At 55.1% G+C, this 14531-nt stretch overlaps 3 protein-coding genes across 4 annotated transcripts; 2 read left to right on the top strand and 1 right to left on the bottom strand.

Moving 5' to 3' along the window:
* Positions 1 to 650: 650 nt before the first annotated feature.
* Positions 651 to 6206, top strand: CLIC1 (chloride intracellular channel 1). The gene is made up of 6 exons (XM_044256393.1): positions 651 to 899; positions 2975 to 3084; positions 3281 to 3406; positions 3564 to 3670; positions 4621 to 4802; positions 5818 to 6206. Exons 1-6 carry the CDS (start codon positions 861 to 863, stop codon positions 5977 to 5979), a joined length of 726 nt encoding a protein of 241 aa, XP_044112328.1. The 5' UTR covers positions 651 to 860; the 3' UTR covers positions 5980 to 6206.
* Positions 6207 to 6406: 200 nt separating this feature from the next.
* Positions 6407 to 9789, top strand: DDAH2 (dimethylarginine dimethylaminohydrolase 2). 2 transcript variants are annotated; one of them, XM_044256368.1, is made up of 7 exons: positions 6407 to 6740; positions 7586 to 7946; positions 8061 to 8160; positions 8287 to 8360; positions 8523 to 8642; positions 9143 to 9292; positions 9467 to 9789. In XM_044256368.1, the coding sequence occupies exons 2-7, from the start codon at positions 7650 to 7652 to the stop codon at positions 9581 to 9583; spliced, it is 858 nt and encodes a 285-aa protein (XP_044112303.1). In that variant the 5' UTR covers positions 6407 to 6740; positions 7586 to 7649; the 3' UTR covers positions 9584 to 9789. The 2 variants fall into 2 exon arrangements, with proteins under 2 accessions (XP_044112303.1, XP_044112313.1); XM_044256378.1 differs by lacking the exon at positions 6407 to 6740 and adding an exon at positions 6943 to 7334.
* Positions 9790 to 9835: 46 nt separating this feature from the next.
* On the bottom strand, positions 9836 to 13734 carry MPIG6B (megakaryocyte and platelet inhibitory receptor G6b). Its single transcript, XM_044256406.1, is given in 8 exon segments — positions 9836 to 11720; positions 11853 to 11926; positions 12066 to 12106; positions 12459 to 12549; positions 12698 to 13045; positions 13260 to 13401; positions 13403 to 13594; positions 13596 to 13734. Coding segments are annotated over 8 exon segments (1020 nt in total). The 5' UTR covers positions 13623 to 13734; the 3' UTR covers positions 9836 to 11615.
* Between the last annotated feature and the right edge of the window lie 797 nt (positions 13735 to 14531).

Genomic DNA, 14531 nt, shown 5'->3' on the forward strand with positions numbered 1-14531 from the left:
AACCCCACTCTCCACCCGCCCCCATTCTCTCATCTTCAACATATCAGTGAGAAAAGGGCAAGGGGCACAGGAAGGGGCCCCGCAATGGGGGCAGAAGTGGAAGCATTTAAGCTGACTAGGCTACTGAGGAGGAGCTGACCTCCCCCAGAGATGAGTCCCTTTGGCTCAGCTTCTTGTTTCCCTAGCAGGAGTCTTGGGAAATCACCTCCCCTACCTTTCACTACTCTCTTCCCCCAATCTCAGTGTCTACTTCCAAGTCGGTCCTGCTGGAGTCTGGGAGGAATGTGGGAAAAGGAATAAACGACCACCTTCACATTTTCAAGTTCCCCCCTGGGACCTCATGGGCTTGACCAAGCTGTTGGGGTCGTTTCTTGTGTGAGGGTGGAGTGGGAGTGTCCTCTGATTAATACAGCAGGGAAACTGAGGCAGAAAAAAAAAAAATCCCGTGTTCAGGGAGACGGGTGGAGAAACAAGAAGGTTCCCAGGATTCCCTCTCCCTAACACCCCCATCCCTTATCCTCTAGGAGACCTGAGGCTCCCTCTCCGGACCCACTGCCTAGATCGTCGAGTCCCGCCCCCCTCCTGTCCCCTCCCCAGGTTCAGGGCGGGGCCGGTCGGTGAGTCAGCGGCTCCCTGATCTAGCCCGGGAGGGGATAGAGCTGGAGGGGCGGGGTGTGGGGTACGCTGGTCTGGTGGGGAAGCCGGGTCTTGAGTGAGTGGGTCTTTTCGGGCTTGTGTGGCGCTGAAGGGACAGCCCTAAGTCTGGGGGAGAGAATCCCTGCCTGTGAGACCCGCCTTCCCCGGCCCGAGCCCCTCCCAGTTCCCCCAGCGCCTGCCGCTTCCTGGTCCCCGTCGCAACCATGGCTGAAGAACAACCCCAGGTTGAATTGTTCGTGAAGGTAGGAACACCTTCTCGCTCCTAGGCCGGCCTCCCCATTCTTGGAAGGCAACTCTCACCTTGACCCAGCTCCAGTCTTGACTCCCCAATCCCTTCCCTCCTGGACCCCCACCCAACCCCACGTGCAGTCTTTAGTGTGCGCGCGTTGTTGGGGGTGGCCTCGGGAGGGGAAGACGGTTGTTGTGAGTGCGGGTAATAAGAATTCTGTGCTTGACCCTGAAAAGTTTGTGGAAGTGCAAGTTTCAGCAGCCTAAAGGGCCGGAAGGTAGAGAGGAGGTCCCAGGAGTTGAGACTATTCACGGGGTTTGGCGGGGCGGGGTGGGGGGGAGGCTGATGGAAGGACTGGGAGAGAAGGGAGCAGTGGGACTCAACAGGGTTTGGGAGGGTCAGAGGGAAACATCAGGACATGTGGTCATAAGAGAAGACCAGAGTGAGGGGTGTCTTGGGAGAGACTTGGAGAAGTGATAGAGAGAGAGAGAGAGAGAGAGAGTGTGTGTGTGTGTGGCGGGGCAGGTTTCAAAGAAGAGGGTGTGGCGGGGAGGGCTGAAAGGAGATCCCCAGCAGAGGACTGGTGGGGTGGAAGGAGATGGAGAATGGGAGTGGGGTTCTAGCAGTGCAGCCCGAGAGAGGGTGGGCCCGAAAGGGTCCCCGGGACTTGGAGAAGCGAGAGAAAGGGAGGTGACCATATGGGAGTTTAGCTGGGGCTACCAGGAGAATAGGTGGGGAGAGGGATCAGAAGGAGGAAGAGAACTGGGTTAGGGTGTTTATGGTTTGGGGGTTTTAGAAACAGGAGAAAGAGTCACCCAGCTCTGTCCTCTCTCAGTGGGTGTGGATGAGGAACGGTGGTCCTTTGGCCTTTGGAGATGAAAGCGCAGACAGCGGACTAGCGGACTTCACTCTCTCTGTTCTGCTCCCCTCCCCACTGCAAGGGCATTCTTACCCAATCCCGGACCTCATCTCTGCACCTCCCTCTCCGTCTGTGCCTCCTTGTTTGCACATTCTCCCCACCCTTCACTTTCCTGCCGCCTTTCTCTCCACTTCCCCCCTTTGTTCATCCTTCTTTGTGTGTTCCTGCTGCTTTTTCCCTCCTTGCTGCTTGGGGCTTCTGGGGAAGCCATTACCTCTCCCTGTGCCCAGCCGTGCCTGGGTCCGCCCCCCCTTAGGTGTGGTCCCCACCTCACTCACACTCGCCTCAAGGGCTATTTTTATTCGTGGGTGAGGCTGCCCTACAGAGTCTGGCCTTGGGTCCAGTGTGAGGAGAGTCATCTGGAGCCGGGGCCATGTGTTGGGAGACCCCGCAGGTAGTGTGTGGGGAAAGAGGAAGGTGGCCCTCCGCTGCCCAGGCCTCAGCCTCACAGGTCCCTGCCCCCACTCCTTGCCAGGAAGGAAGCCGCTGAGGCAGAGACAGTGTGAGATGAATCACTCAGCCCAGGGGGAGGTCCCTTGGGGGATGAGGTCACCACTTGCCAATTAGAGGGCAGCCCCCCTCTGCAAAGCCCTCTACATCTTTAGAGGCCCTGGGCCTCTTGACTCCCCACCCAGCTGCCAGAAGGAGGGTGGAGGTATAGAGAACCAGAACTCTGGCTTCCAAACCCCATGGTACCTTGCCCATTCTCGGGCTCTACTCCATTCAGGAATCCAGGAATCCAGGCCTCTAGCCTACAACCCTGGCCTCACCAAAGTCCCTCTCTAGGGATATGGGAGAGTTAAATACGCTTTTGTATGTAAAGTGCTTAGGATACCAGGTAACACTGCATTACTGTTTGTCTTCCCTCTCTAGGGTCCAGATCCTCCCGAGTTCTCCCAAACCCAATCCCTCTGCCTACCTCCCAGCTGTCTTGAACTCTATGGGGAACCAGAAGCTGACCTTTGCAGAAAACTTTCCTGCTAACCTGCCCTTAGGTTTACTCTGCCTCCAGAGTGGAGAGCCCATGTCTGGGGAGAGCTGTTAGCCCTGAGACTGTGTGTCATGATTAGGCAGAAAATGGTGTGATCTGGGAGGGGGGTTGGGCAGAGAATGGCCTGTGGTAGGTGGGGTGTACCAGGCCTAACCTTGGGGTGGGGGTTACTTTTCAGGCTGGCAGTGATGGGGCCAAGATTGGGAACTGCCCCTTCTCCCAGAGACTGTTCATGGTGCTCTGGCTCAAGGGAGTCACCTTCAATGTCACCACTGTTGACACCAAGAGGTGGGCCAATTTCTGTTCCTCTTAACACCCCATTTGTGTGCGTGCTCACCCATCCTAGTCCTTTCATCCTGCGGCCCTTTCATCCCCCAGGCCCCGCCCTTTACCCAGAGCTCCTTTTTCTTTCCACATGCTTCATCTCCCCTTTCTGATTCTCCGAAACCTCATTTTCCTGTCCCGATGCCTCACCTGTTCTCAGGAGGACGGAGACAGTGCAGAAGCTGTGTCCAGGAGGGCAGCTCCCATTCCTGCTGTACGGCACGGAAGTGCACACAGACACCAACAAGATAGAAGAGTTCCTAGAGGCGGTGCTTTGCCCTCCCAGGTACAAGGACACTTGGAAAGGAAGGGTTGGGTAGCTGGGAGATTCTAGGGGAGGGAGGTGGAAGGAATGGAAAACAGAAATGGTGGTGGGCTGGAGCACGGGAGCTGAGGCTCCTCCCCGGAAGATAGCTTCTCCTGTTTCTCCTACTGGCTTTCAGGTACCCCAAGCTGGCAGCTCTGAACCCTGAGTCCAACACGGCGGGGCTGGACATATTTGCCAAATTCTCTGCTTACATCAAGAATTCAAACCCAGCACTCAATGATAGTGAGTCTCAAGGGTTGGAGGCCAGGGTGCTAGAAGGAATGGAGAAGATCCAGGGATTGGGAGGCATTAGGGGCACCTGGAAATTCTGATATTGGGGAGATGGAGCAGATGTCGCAAACCCTCACTGCCTCCCACCGCAGCCCCCTTATTTTGTTTAAACTCAATATTTCCTTGCATTTTCATTGCCTTTGACTTTAGGTTTCTCTTCATTTGCCACCTAGCCTCTTGTGTACCACATGTTAGTTGGGTTGGCTGCTGGCCTGTTTCGTGGCAGAAGAGGGTTGTGCTTAAAAACAGTGACTCTCTGGGTGCTTGATTGGGTGTCTGCCTTTAGCTTAGGTCTCTGTCTTGGGGTCCTGGGATCCCTGCTCGGCGGGGAGCCTGCTTCTCCTTTTCCCTCCGGCTCGTGCTCTCTTTCTCATATAAATAAATCTTTAAAAAGGCCTGGGGGGGTGGCGCCTGGGTGGCTCAGTGGGTTAAAGCCTCTGCCTTCAGCTCAGGTCATGATCCCAGAGTCCTGGAATCTGCCCCACATCCCATCTGGCTCCCTGCTCAGCAGGGAGTCTGCTCCTCCCTTTCCCTCTCCCGGGGCTTGTGCTCTCTCTGTCAAATAAATAAAATCTTAAAACAGCAGCAACAACAAGGACTCTAGATCCAGACAACCTACACCTTCCCTAGCTAGATTAAACCCTACTAGCTGGGTGAATTTGGGCAGTTCATTTAATTTCTCTGTAAATCCATTTCCAGATCCATAAAATGAGGCTAACAATGCCTGTTTCATGGGTTGATGTGAGAATTAAGAGTTTTTGTGTGTAAAGTGCTTAAAATAACACATGGAAAATGAACTACATTTGTGTCGGATACTATTATTTGGACTGGCCCCACTCCCAAGGCCCTCCTGGACTATGTTGCTCTCCTGTTGTTCTTACCAATTCCCCTTTCTTGCACAGATCTGGAGAAGGGGCTCCTGAAAGCCCTGAAAGTTTTAGACAATTACTTGACATCTCCCCTCCCAGAAGAAGTGGATGAGACCAGTGCTGAGGATGAGGGCATCTCTCAGAGGAAGTTTCTGGATGGCAATGAGCTCACTCTCGCTGACTGCAACCTGTTGCCAAAGCTCCACATAGTACAGGTGGGTGGTCATTGTATGAGCAGAGGGTGGCCTCTGGGATGGCTCTTGAAGAAGCTCCCACACAGGTTCCCTATGACGACGACTCCAAAGGTGATTTCTTTCTTAGGATGGTTTCCATGGATTGCCACCAATAGCAGACACACCCCATTCCTTCTCACCAGTCATTGCTTCAAGGCTGTTGCTTTAGAGAATTAACATTCGGTGATACAGGCTGTGGGTGCAGACTGGCCGGGAGTAACATATCCCAATGTTGTCAAGAGTGCTCTTCCTGTCTCTATCATTGCCAAATCCCCACAAATCACACAAAGCAGGCTTTTCTTAAAATCAGAGCTTTAACTCTTTTTATAGCATTGGTCTCCACCAATAGCCTTGTGATGAAAGATGAAAACTGCTGGTTCCCATGTTTTTTACTCAGCCTCAAAGCTGTGGTTTAGTTTGTGAAACATGGGCCTAATGTCAGTCTGCACAGACCTCTGTATTGAACATCTAGGTACTAAGTACTGAAAGACACAAAGATGGATGACTGACGATTGGTCCTTGCCCTCAAAGGATTTGAAATCTAGCCAGGAAGTTAGAACAGTCACATGAAAGTTAAGTAACAAAACATGATTAAAAGCCAAATGAAAAATAGGGACAAAAGTCACTGTGGAAATTCAAGTGGAGAATTCTCTGATGTGTGAATTACATCTCAGTAAAATCAAGAAGAGAGCAATGGCACCATGGAACAGGGTGGTCTGAAAAGGAGCTGGTTAAAAATGGCCAGGATTTCAGTGAGTGAAGAGGAAGAGTGAAGACAGAAGATCGTGAGGAGTTAAGAAAGCCAGTTGGATGATTCATATAGGAGAGAAGAATCACAGAAAGAGAAGCCAGATAGCGGGGGTTCTTGAATTCCTGGTCAGGAAGGCAAGATTTCATCCTGGAAGTCTTGGGAGAAGGGAAAGACCCAAGAGCCAGGGCTGCTCCCCTGAGGCTGACATGTTGATCCCATTGAACCCTCTCCTCTCCCCACCCCCAGGTGGTATGTAAGAAGTACAGGGGATTCTCCATCCCAGAGGTGTTCCGTGGAGTCCATCGGTACCTGCGCAACGCCTATGCTCGGGAAGAGTTTGCCTCCACCTGTCCAGATGATGAGGAGATAGAGCTGGCTTATGAGCAAGTGGCCAAGGCCCTCAAATAAGTACTTTCTGAGGCTCCCTCTCCCACTGCACAAAGGCAGCAGCTGGTTTCCACGTGGCTATCCAAGGGACACACTCCAAAACGGCCAGTGGGCAGAGAATCCTGGAGCACTTGTGCAGGGCTGGCTGGGGGGCTGAGGGGAAAGATGGGGAATCTAGGTAAGATTTTTATTGTGGGGTGGTGCGGGTAGGACAATGTATTTCAGTAATAAAATACAGAATGAAAATATAGTGTCGTTTTACACAAAGGGGTCTTGAGTGTGGCTAACACGGGAATGAGAGGTGGGTCAGTGACCTTGAGCTCAAGGCAGAAGCGAGGAATTTAAGAGGGATATTGGTGGTCAGGCTTCCATTCCTTGTGCCGGTCCACCGTAACGCTGTCTTGTGGTCCATGTCGCATTTGCAGCCCAGCCGCCGGGGCAAGCCAGATCTGGGTGGGCCTGGGCAGCACTCACGGGGCGGGGCCAAGTTCTGAGGAGGGGAGCGAAGTCCCCCCGGAGTGGGCGAGGCGTAGCAGGGCGGAATGGGCGTGGTCTCTAGGAGCCCCGCCCCGTCCCGCTTAGACAATGCCCCGGAGCCGCCAGGCCGTCGCGCCCCCGCCCCACCGTAATTCTTGAGCTCGCCTACCCGGCGACCCCCTCAGAAGCAGAGAGCTCCAGTCCCCGAGGCTTGAAGACTAGGACTCCCTTCTCCAACTCTGTCCTCAGGGGGGTGGGGCCCCAGCCAACATCACAGAACGCAGGAGTCGGGGTGGCCACTGGAGGTAAGTCTAGGGGTTGGAGATGTCCTCTGGACCGTGCGCGGGCCGGAGCTTGAGGATGCCGGGCCCGTGCCTGCAACGGATAGAGTGCAGGAGGCCGAAATTCGGGTGCGGAGCTGAGCGGGGTAGACTTTGGGGAAGATGGACCGGGAGACGGGGTCCTGGAGCCGGTAGTGGCAGCTGCTCCCTGGGACCACGCCCCCGTTTCCCCGCCCCTTGGATTTCGTTTTAGACCTCTCCCAGTCCTCGGGGACTCGGTCTGGTTTATACTGGGTCGCGCTAGGGGCAGCGGGACCGGCCCGGGTGGAGGGAGTTTTAACTCCTTGGATTCTAATTTCTCCCTCGTTACTCCTCTTCTCTTTTCTCGTTTGGGCATTCAGGACTTCCATCTTCCAGGCCTTGACTCTCTCCCCAGCTGCCTCCTCCTGTCCCATAACCCCTTTGGGTCCCTTGCCGCACTTCGGGTCCCTATGGCAGCGAGCAGCTGAGGGTTAAGGGGGCGGGACCGTTGCATTTTTGGGGAGTGAGCGCATCCTAGCGGCTGCCAAGAGGGGCGCCTAGCAGGGACCTCGCAAAGCCCCCTAACTGGGGCAACAGGTGTTGTGAAAATTAGGGGTCCGGGTCTTGTTCCTCGGACTCCTTCCAAAGAAGCAGACCAGACCCAGAAGGGTGGGGGGTGGAATGGGGTCGGCAGGAGAGGAAGGTCTGGAGGGGGTGGGGCGAAGTGGGAGGGGCGCCCGGAGATGGCAGAAGGAAGACCCGGGCGCTCTTAACCACCCCCCTTACGCCCTTCTGTGCATGTCTCTTATTCTGCCAACCCCACTCCCCTTTTCTGTCTCTTATCCCAGACAGGTGAAGTAAAAAGAGAAAACTAAGAAATCAGCGCGGCCGGAGGGGCGCTGTGTGGATGGGATGGGGACGCCAGGGGAGGGGCTGGGCCGCTGCTCCCATGCCCTGATCCGGGGGGTCCCTGAGAGCCTGGCTTCGGGGGAGGGTGCGGGGGCTGGCTTCCCGGCTCTGGACCTGGCTAAAGCTCAGAGGGAGCACGGGGTACTTGGGGGTAAACTGAGGCAGCGGTTGGGGCTGCAGCTGCTAGAACTGCCTCCTGAAGAGTCGCTGCCGCTGGGACCGCTCCTCGGTGACACCGCCGTGATCCAAGGGGACACGGCCCTAATTACGCGTCCCTGGAGCCCCTCCCGCAGGCCGGAGGTGAGCGCCGCGGCGCGGTTTGGGGGGTTAGGGGTAAGGAGGAGCTGGACGTGCGGGGCTTTAAGAGTTATGGTTGGGAATGTCTCTGCTCCGCGCCCTCTTTCCTGCTCTAAGGTCGATGGAGTCCGCAAAGCCCTTCAGGATCTTGGGCTCCGGATTGTGGAGATGGGGGATGAGAACGCGACGTTGGATGGCACTGATGTTCTCTTTACGGGTGAGGCTGAGGTGCCTGCATCTCTGGGCTTTGCATTGGGAAGCAGAGCTGGGGAGACTAGGCCATGTTGGGCCTTGTTTCCAACTCACTCTGGCTCTCAAACCTCCGCGGCCTCCCTGGGCTCAGGCCGGGAGTTTTTCGTAGGCCTCTCCAAGTGGACCAATCACCGAGGAGCTGAGATCGTGGCAGACACGTTCCGAGTGAGGAGCGGGACCAGCTTCTTGCTGGGGAAGCGGGGAGCGGATGGGGTGGGAGGGGTTCACGGAGGGGGCGCGGAGTAGAAAGGAGCCCAGAGCAACCTGTGTTTGAGGGAATCCCCCATCCCTCCCGCGTCCCAGAATAATTTCTTTTGTTGCCCCTAGGACTTCGCTGTCTCCACAGTGCCGGTCTCGAGCTCCTCCCACCTGCGCGGCCTTTGCGGCATGGGGGGACCCCGCACTGTCGTGGCTGGTAGCAGCGAGGCTGCCCAAAAGGCTGTCAGGGTGAGGAGGGTGGGGCCAACAAAAGTGGGCGTGGCTCTTGGCCCCTAAGGCTGAAAGGGGGGAGGTTCAGAGACTTAATTCCAACCCCTGCCCTCATGGAGCTGTCCATCTGGTATGAAAACACGTCAGAAAGCAAGAAGTTACTATGGCAGGACAGGAAACACAGTCGATTAACATCGTCTTCCCGAGTTTCAAGAAACTTCTCAAAGGTGGCATCTAAGCTACGAGGAAGGATGGATGACATGGACTGGTGGGGGCTGGAGAAGGGGAGAAGAGGGCTGCAGGTAGTAAGAACTGCATGTGGGTCTGAGGTGGAACTTAACAAAAGTCACTAAAATGCTTAGAACAGTGCCTGACACATACTAAGGGCAAGTACTTGCTATCATAATCATGCAACAGATGTTAATTGTGTTCCCAGCCCTTAGTGGTGGTAGGGTCACCAGACTCGGTTGTGGGGAGGCTCTGAGACTTGACCACTTCCCTCTTTTTCCCTTCCTCAGGCGATGGCAGTGTTGACAGACCATCCCTATGCGTCCCTGACTCTCCCAGATGATGCAGCTGCTGACTGTCTCTTTTTGCGACCTGGGCTACCTGGTGTGCCCCCTTTTCTCCTGCACCGCGGAGGCGGGGACCTGCCCAATAGCCAGGAGGTGAGAGGAGGCAAGAGCTCCACTACTAACAACAACCAGAGGAAGGAGTCTCAAGCCTTCCTAGTGGGACACAAAGAAGGGGTACCTTCTCTAGAAGCATAGCCGGCTCCAAGAAGGGCCTGTCTGTGGCCTCAGAGTCTTACTCCCCTCTCCCATTTCGTGTCTTTCCTGCAGGCATTGCAGAAGCTCTCTGATGTCACCCTGGTACCTGTGTCCTGCTCAGAACTGGAGAAGGCAGGCGCTGGGCTCAGCTCCCTCTGCCTGGTGCTCAGCACGCGTCCCCACAGCTGAGCTCCTGGCCATAGGGTTCTGGCTGGCTAATGTTTGGGCAGCATAGGGAGTAGAAGTGGAAGGAGGCTTAGACAGAGGACGGTGAATAGGTATAGTAGTGGGGAGAGGGCCCCAAGATGGGGGGGAGGGCTTAGTGTGGGAAAAATGATAGAGTCCCCTGGGTGAGTCCTCTTCCTCGGAACTAATAAAACAGAACTGACCTTTTAGACTGGGCTGTGGCTGGTGTCTTAACTGGGATAGGGGCAGGGCTGAAATCTGAGGTTGAGGTTAGTCTTTCATTCATCAAACCCTCATTAGGCACTTACTGAGTCATTGCCCAGCCCTATTATAGGTGTTTGGGTGCAAGATGGACAGGATAGTATTTCTATTGTGGGGAGCATACGTGACGCAGAGAAGAAAGAGTAGGGTGGATCACTCCTTATCTAAATGTCAGATGATTCAGAGACTGGTAGATTACCAACCCACCCCTAATTGATAGAAAGGAAGAAGTAACGCTTCCAGGGGCATTCATTTTCATTCATTCATTTACTGAGGCTTAGCAGTAGTATAAAAAGGGTCAGTCTCCTGAGAGCAGGGAACTCACAGTACATTGAAACTGAAATACAGGTTGTGATGGAACAATTTACAGGGTGTGGTTGCTAAGAGATAAATAAGGAGACTGCCTACAGCATCAAAATCAAAATGTATGCAGGGGTAGGCAAAGAGGGTCAGGAATGGCTTCCCAGAAATGGCTACATTTCAGCTGAGTCTTAGGGATGAAGAATTATTAGGCAGGAAGGTAGTGGGGAGAAGGAAAAAAGGGTGATCTGGAAAGAAGGACTTGCCTGGCACAAAAACGTATTTGGAGGCTGGGGAGAATCTCTCCCAGGCTGGCATGCTGTGCACATGTGGGGGTGCCAGAGACAAGTCTGGAAGGTAGGCAGAGTGCTGCCAGCACCTTGTACCCAAAGCCAAGGCCCATGGGTCCAAGAAAAGGTCCTGGAAAGACATCCTGCAACTCTGGAATACAGGTTGTGAGGAGGAGGTTTGCATTTGGGGAGGACCCCTCTGGCTTCAGGGAGGAGGGCAGGGGCAAAAGGATGAGGTGGGGCTATGAGTCACCCAGGGAGGAAATGAGGAGAGTATATTCAGGTGGCAGCCCTGGGCATGAAGAAGGGTATGGATTTCACAGTGACATTAAAATAGAAAGACAGGACTTGGTTCGTTGTGTGGGAGTGAGCAGAACAAGGTCTGCATGACTCCCAGTTTCTGGCTTAAGCAACTGGTTGATCAAGAGAGACTACAGAGGAGGATTAAGTGAGTGACAGTGAGTTGGGTTTGGGATATGCTGTGTGCAGAATGTCTATGGCTGACCAGGCAGGGCTGTCCCGGTAATAGATGGGAAATCTCATTACTCGAGATCTGAGCTGGAGAGAGTTCTGAGTGTTGTTTGCAGAGGTGAGGCTTGAGGACTGGCTGTGGATGCCAAATTCCCGGAAGAGAGGGAAGTCAGATAAAGGGACGAACCTAGAATAGTGGGGAATACCGTGAGAATAGGGAGGAGGGCAGAGGAGTCCAAAGGGAAGATGCCAGCATTAAAGAAGGAAGTAACCAAAGACCAACTAAAAACTCTACTGGGCATGGCCATTAGGACATCACTGGCAACCTCATAGAGAGATGAGGAGCAGTGTGAGTGGAGTCAAGGAGAAGACAAAGTATAGGCCCCTGGTTCAAAGAGCTGGACTGTGCAGGGGAGGGAAGAGACAGGACAACTATCTAGGACTTGTTGATGTCTTAAGATAGGGAGACAGGGCTTGGTCAGGTTTAGAGAGGGCACCAGTGGTGAAGAAGATGTGAAAGTTACAGGAGAGATGGGGTAACTGAAGGAGCAAGATCAGTGGCAGAGCAGAGAACCCAGGGCTCCTGACTCCCATACTAGTGCTCATTTCTGCCCTGTGGTACATCCATTGCCAGATGAGGGGCCAAGAAGGAGAGGGGAGCTGTGGAGAGCTGGGAGCCTTCAGCTTGTGAGGTTTGGAATAAGGGCTTCCCTTCAAACTACAACCGCATAGATGGTCGAGGCATCAGCTGGGACCATGGGGGACAACCGGAGGGGCCTTCTGAGGGCCAGATGATCCAGGTCTGCGTAGAGGAGGCTCTGAAGGGTGGGGAGGAAGGCAGGAGAGTTTAGAAGTCTCACTCGCTGGGGGATTCAGGCCTCTCTCTTTCTCAGTCCACTCTTCTCAGGGGTTTGTTTGGTCTAACCCCCTTCCAATCGCCAGGCCCTTACCGCCTCCTGGTCCAGGTCCCCAGTCTTAGGCTCCTCCTTTACTGGCCTCTGGGGCTCGACTTTCGCGAGTGGATCTATATGAGGGGGAGTGGTGAACAGAGCTGAAAAATGGAGAGAAAGGGACCAACATTCTGCTTCCAGCAAGGGCTCAGACTCAGGAATTGAGAGGTGGGAAGTGTGGGAGCAGTAGAAAAATGGGGTGGTTAGTCTCACCAAATCTGGGGAGTGGTCGAGGCGGGTGCGGGGGTGATCGTCTGTAACGGATGTATAAGTCTTTGAGAGCCACCAGTTTTATCTCGTCTTCCTCGGGGCCAACAGCAACCCAGCAACTCAAAGGCTCAGACCCGCAAAACAATTTAGGCTCCACCCCTACAGATAGTTCCGCCCACGCTCTGATCCTGCTCGGGCTCTAGCGTCGCCTCCCTAGCCAGGGCTCCGCCTACCAGCCTGTGGCCTCGGCCCAAGGGGTGACCTCCCCCCCGCCCCCTTCCTCTATAAACCGCACGCCGGAGCTCTAGGTCTAGGTTCTGTCTGCGAAGGTTCTGGTCCTACCCCTCCCGCCTCGGGTCCCGACCCATTTAACCAGGCCCCGCCCATTGTGCTCACCTGCGCCACCACCAGACCACGCCCAACGCCCCGGCTCCCAGCACCAGCCCAGCGCCCAGCAGGGGGATCAGGAGCTGGGGATTCACGGACCCTGGGTGAACGGAGGACAGGGTGGTGACGAATACTGAGGTCAGGGGTGCGAGGACAGAGAACTAGATCTCCCGTCCAGGAAACCTCCCGCTAAGGCCTCTCTCCTGAGGGTGTGTCAGTGAAGTCCCTGAGCAAAGGCCTGGACATACCGTGGGTAGACCCCGGTGCCCTGCAATCAGCCCCGTCCCCTAGCACGTGAAGCACTGTACGGCTTTCTTCTTCGTGGCGGCCCCTGCAGAAAAAGGTGCCTGAGTCCCCCGCGCTCAGGAGCAGCTCCAGCCGCCGGATACTGGGGTCCAGGGCACGTAGGCGACCAGCAAAGGGCTGGACTGGAGACACAGTAGGGGTCCCGCTCGAGGAGGCCCACAGTATTGGGCGGCGTCCTTTGGACAGGCCCTTGCAGGCAGGGAAGCTAGGCGCCCAGGCCCAGCGGATGGGATGCGAGACCCCTACGCAGGAGAAATTCACCCGGTCTCCGGGACGGCCGTCCAGGGAAGCTGGGGTTGGAGGGGACAGGAGTTAGGGCAAGTCCACAGGGCTAGACTAACCCCACTCCCGAACCCCATTCCCGTCTCCTCTCTTTCCCCTCTCTTCTGCGCTCCCGCCAGCCTGGATCATCCCCCACACATCAACCCTCCCCTCCCCAGCACCCGCCGCCCTTCAGTCTTTCCTCGAGCCCACTCCCAACTTTCCTGGCGGAAGATGGCTTACCCCCGGGGTCTCCCTGGGCCCTTGACAGCAGCAGCGGCAGTAGCTGCAGAACCAGAGCCATGGCTGGGATGTATGTGGTGGGGATAGGAGGCAAGTGTATCAGCGGAGGAGACCGGAAAGAAACTCGGGAAGAGGGGGTTGGGAGTGGCACGGTTTGGGGGCTCTGATAAGAGCGGGGCGGGGCTACCAGCCTCCGGGATCCCTCTGAGAGTCCTCGCTGGCTCTCTTTCAGCCCTCAGACAATACTCAGTTGAAAGTGGTGCTCTGCTGGTTATGGAAGCACTTTCCTGTACTTTAACTCCCGCGGGGTAGCAGTGGCCTGGAGCATCCTGGCTGTCTGAGTTCAAATCCTGCCTTAGCCATCTACTAGCTGAGTGATGTGGGAGAGTCGTTCAACTTCTCTGGGCCTGTTCATTCATCTGTAAAACGGGGAGAAAAAGCACCTACCTGGGGCGTCTGGGTAGCTCAGTCGTTAGGCGTCTGCCTTTGGTGCTTACGGTGATCCCGGGGTCCTGGGATCTAGCCCCACTTTGGGCTCTCCACTCCGCGGGAAGCCTGCTTCTCCCTCTCCCACTCCCCCTGCTTGTGTTCCCTCTCACGCTGTGTCTCTGTCAAATAAATAAAATCTTAAAAAAAAAAAAAAAAAAGCACCTGCCTTCTAGAGTATTGAGAAATTTAAAATAGTAACACACCTACAATGCCTAGAACAATGGTTGACATATAGGAGCACTGGGTGCTCATCATTATTGTTATTACTGCAACTTCTTATTCTAGCTTCTCCTTCACCTCTCTGTGCCCACGCTGTCCCTCCTGGCCAATTGTGCCCCACCCAAACTGGCAGGTTTTGGTCTGGGAGACACTTTGGAACGGGCCACATGCCCCACACCCTGGACTTCATCGGCCCTCGCCCAGGCTAGGCCAAGCCCTGGTTTAGCCAGAGCAGGTTCCCAGAACCTTCTGAGGGCCTAAGGCAGCACCTCTGCAGGGAGCCCCAGCCTAGGTCCTTGCTGTTGTGACATCACAGAGGCCCTTGGTGACATCACAAATCTTTCATCTTTCATCCTGCGGCTGAGCAGGGGTTGGGAAGACCATGTCAACGCTGAATCCAGATGAAGTTAGCCCCTTCTATCCTCAGTTTCTGCTCACGCGCCCCTACCAATGCCCCCCAAGGACCCAAATTGGGCAATGAGTGTAGGCTACACCCCATTATCCATTTCCTGGAACCAGTAGGTGCTCCCACCATAGCCACTGTAATGTCACAGGGGCTTCAGT

Source organism: Neovison vison, chromosome 1, assembly GCF_020171115.1.
Source record: "Neovison vison isolate M4711 chromosome 1, ASM_NN_V1, whole genome shotgun sequence".
NCBI classification, from domain to species: domain Eukaryota; kingdom Metazoa; phylum Chordata; class Mammalia; order Carnivora; family Mustelidae; genus Neogale; species Neogale vison.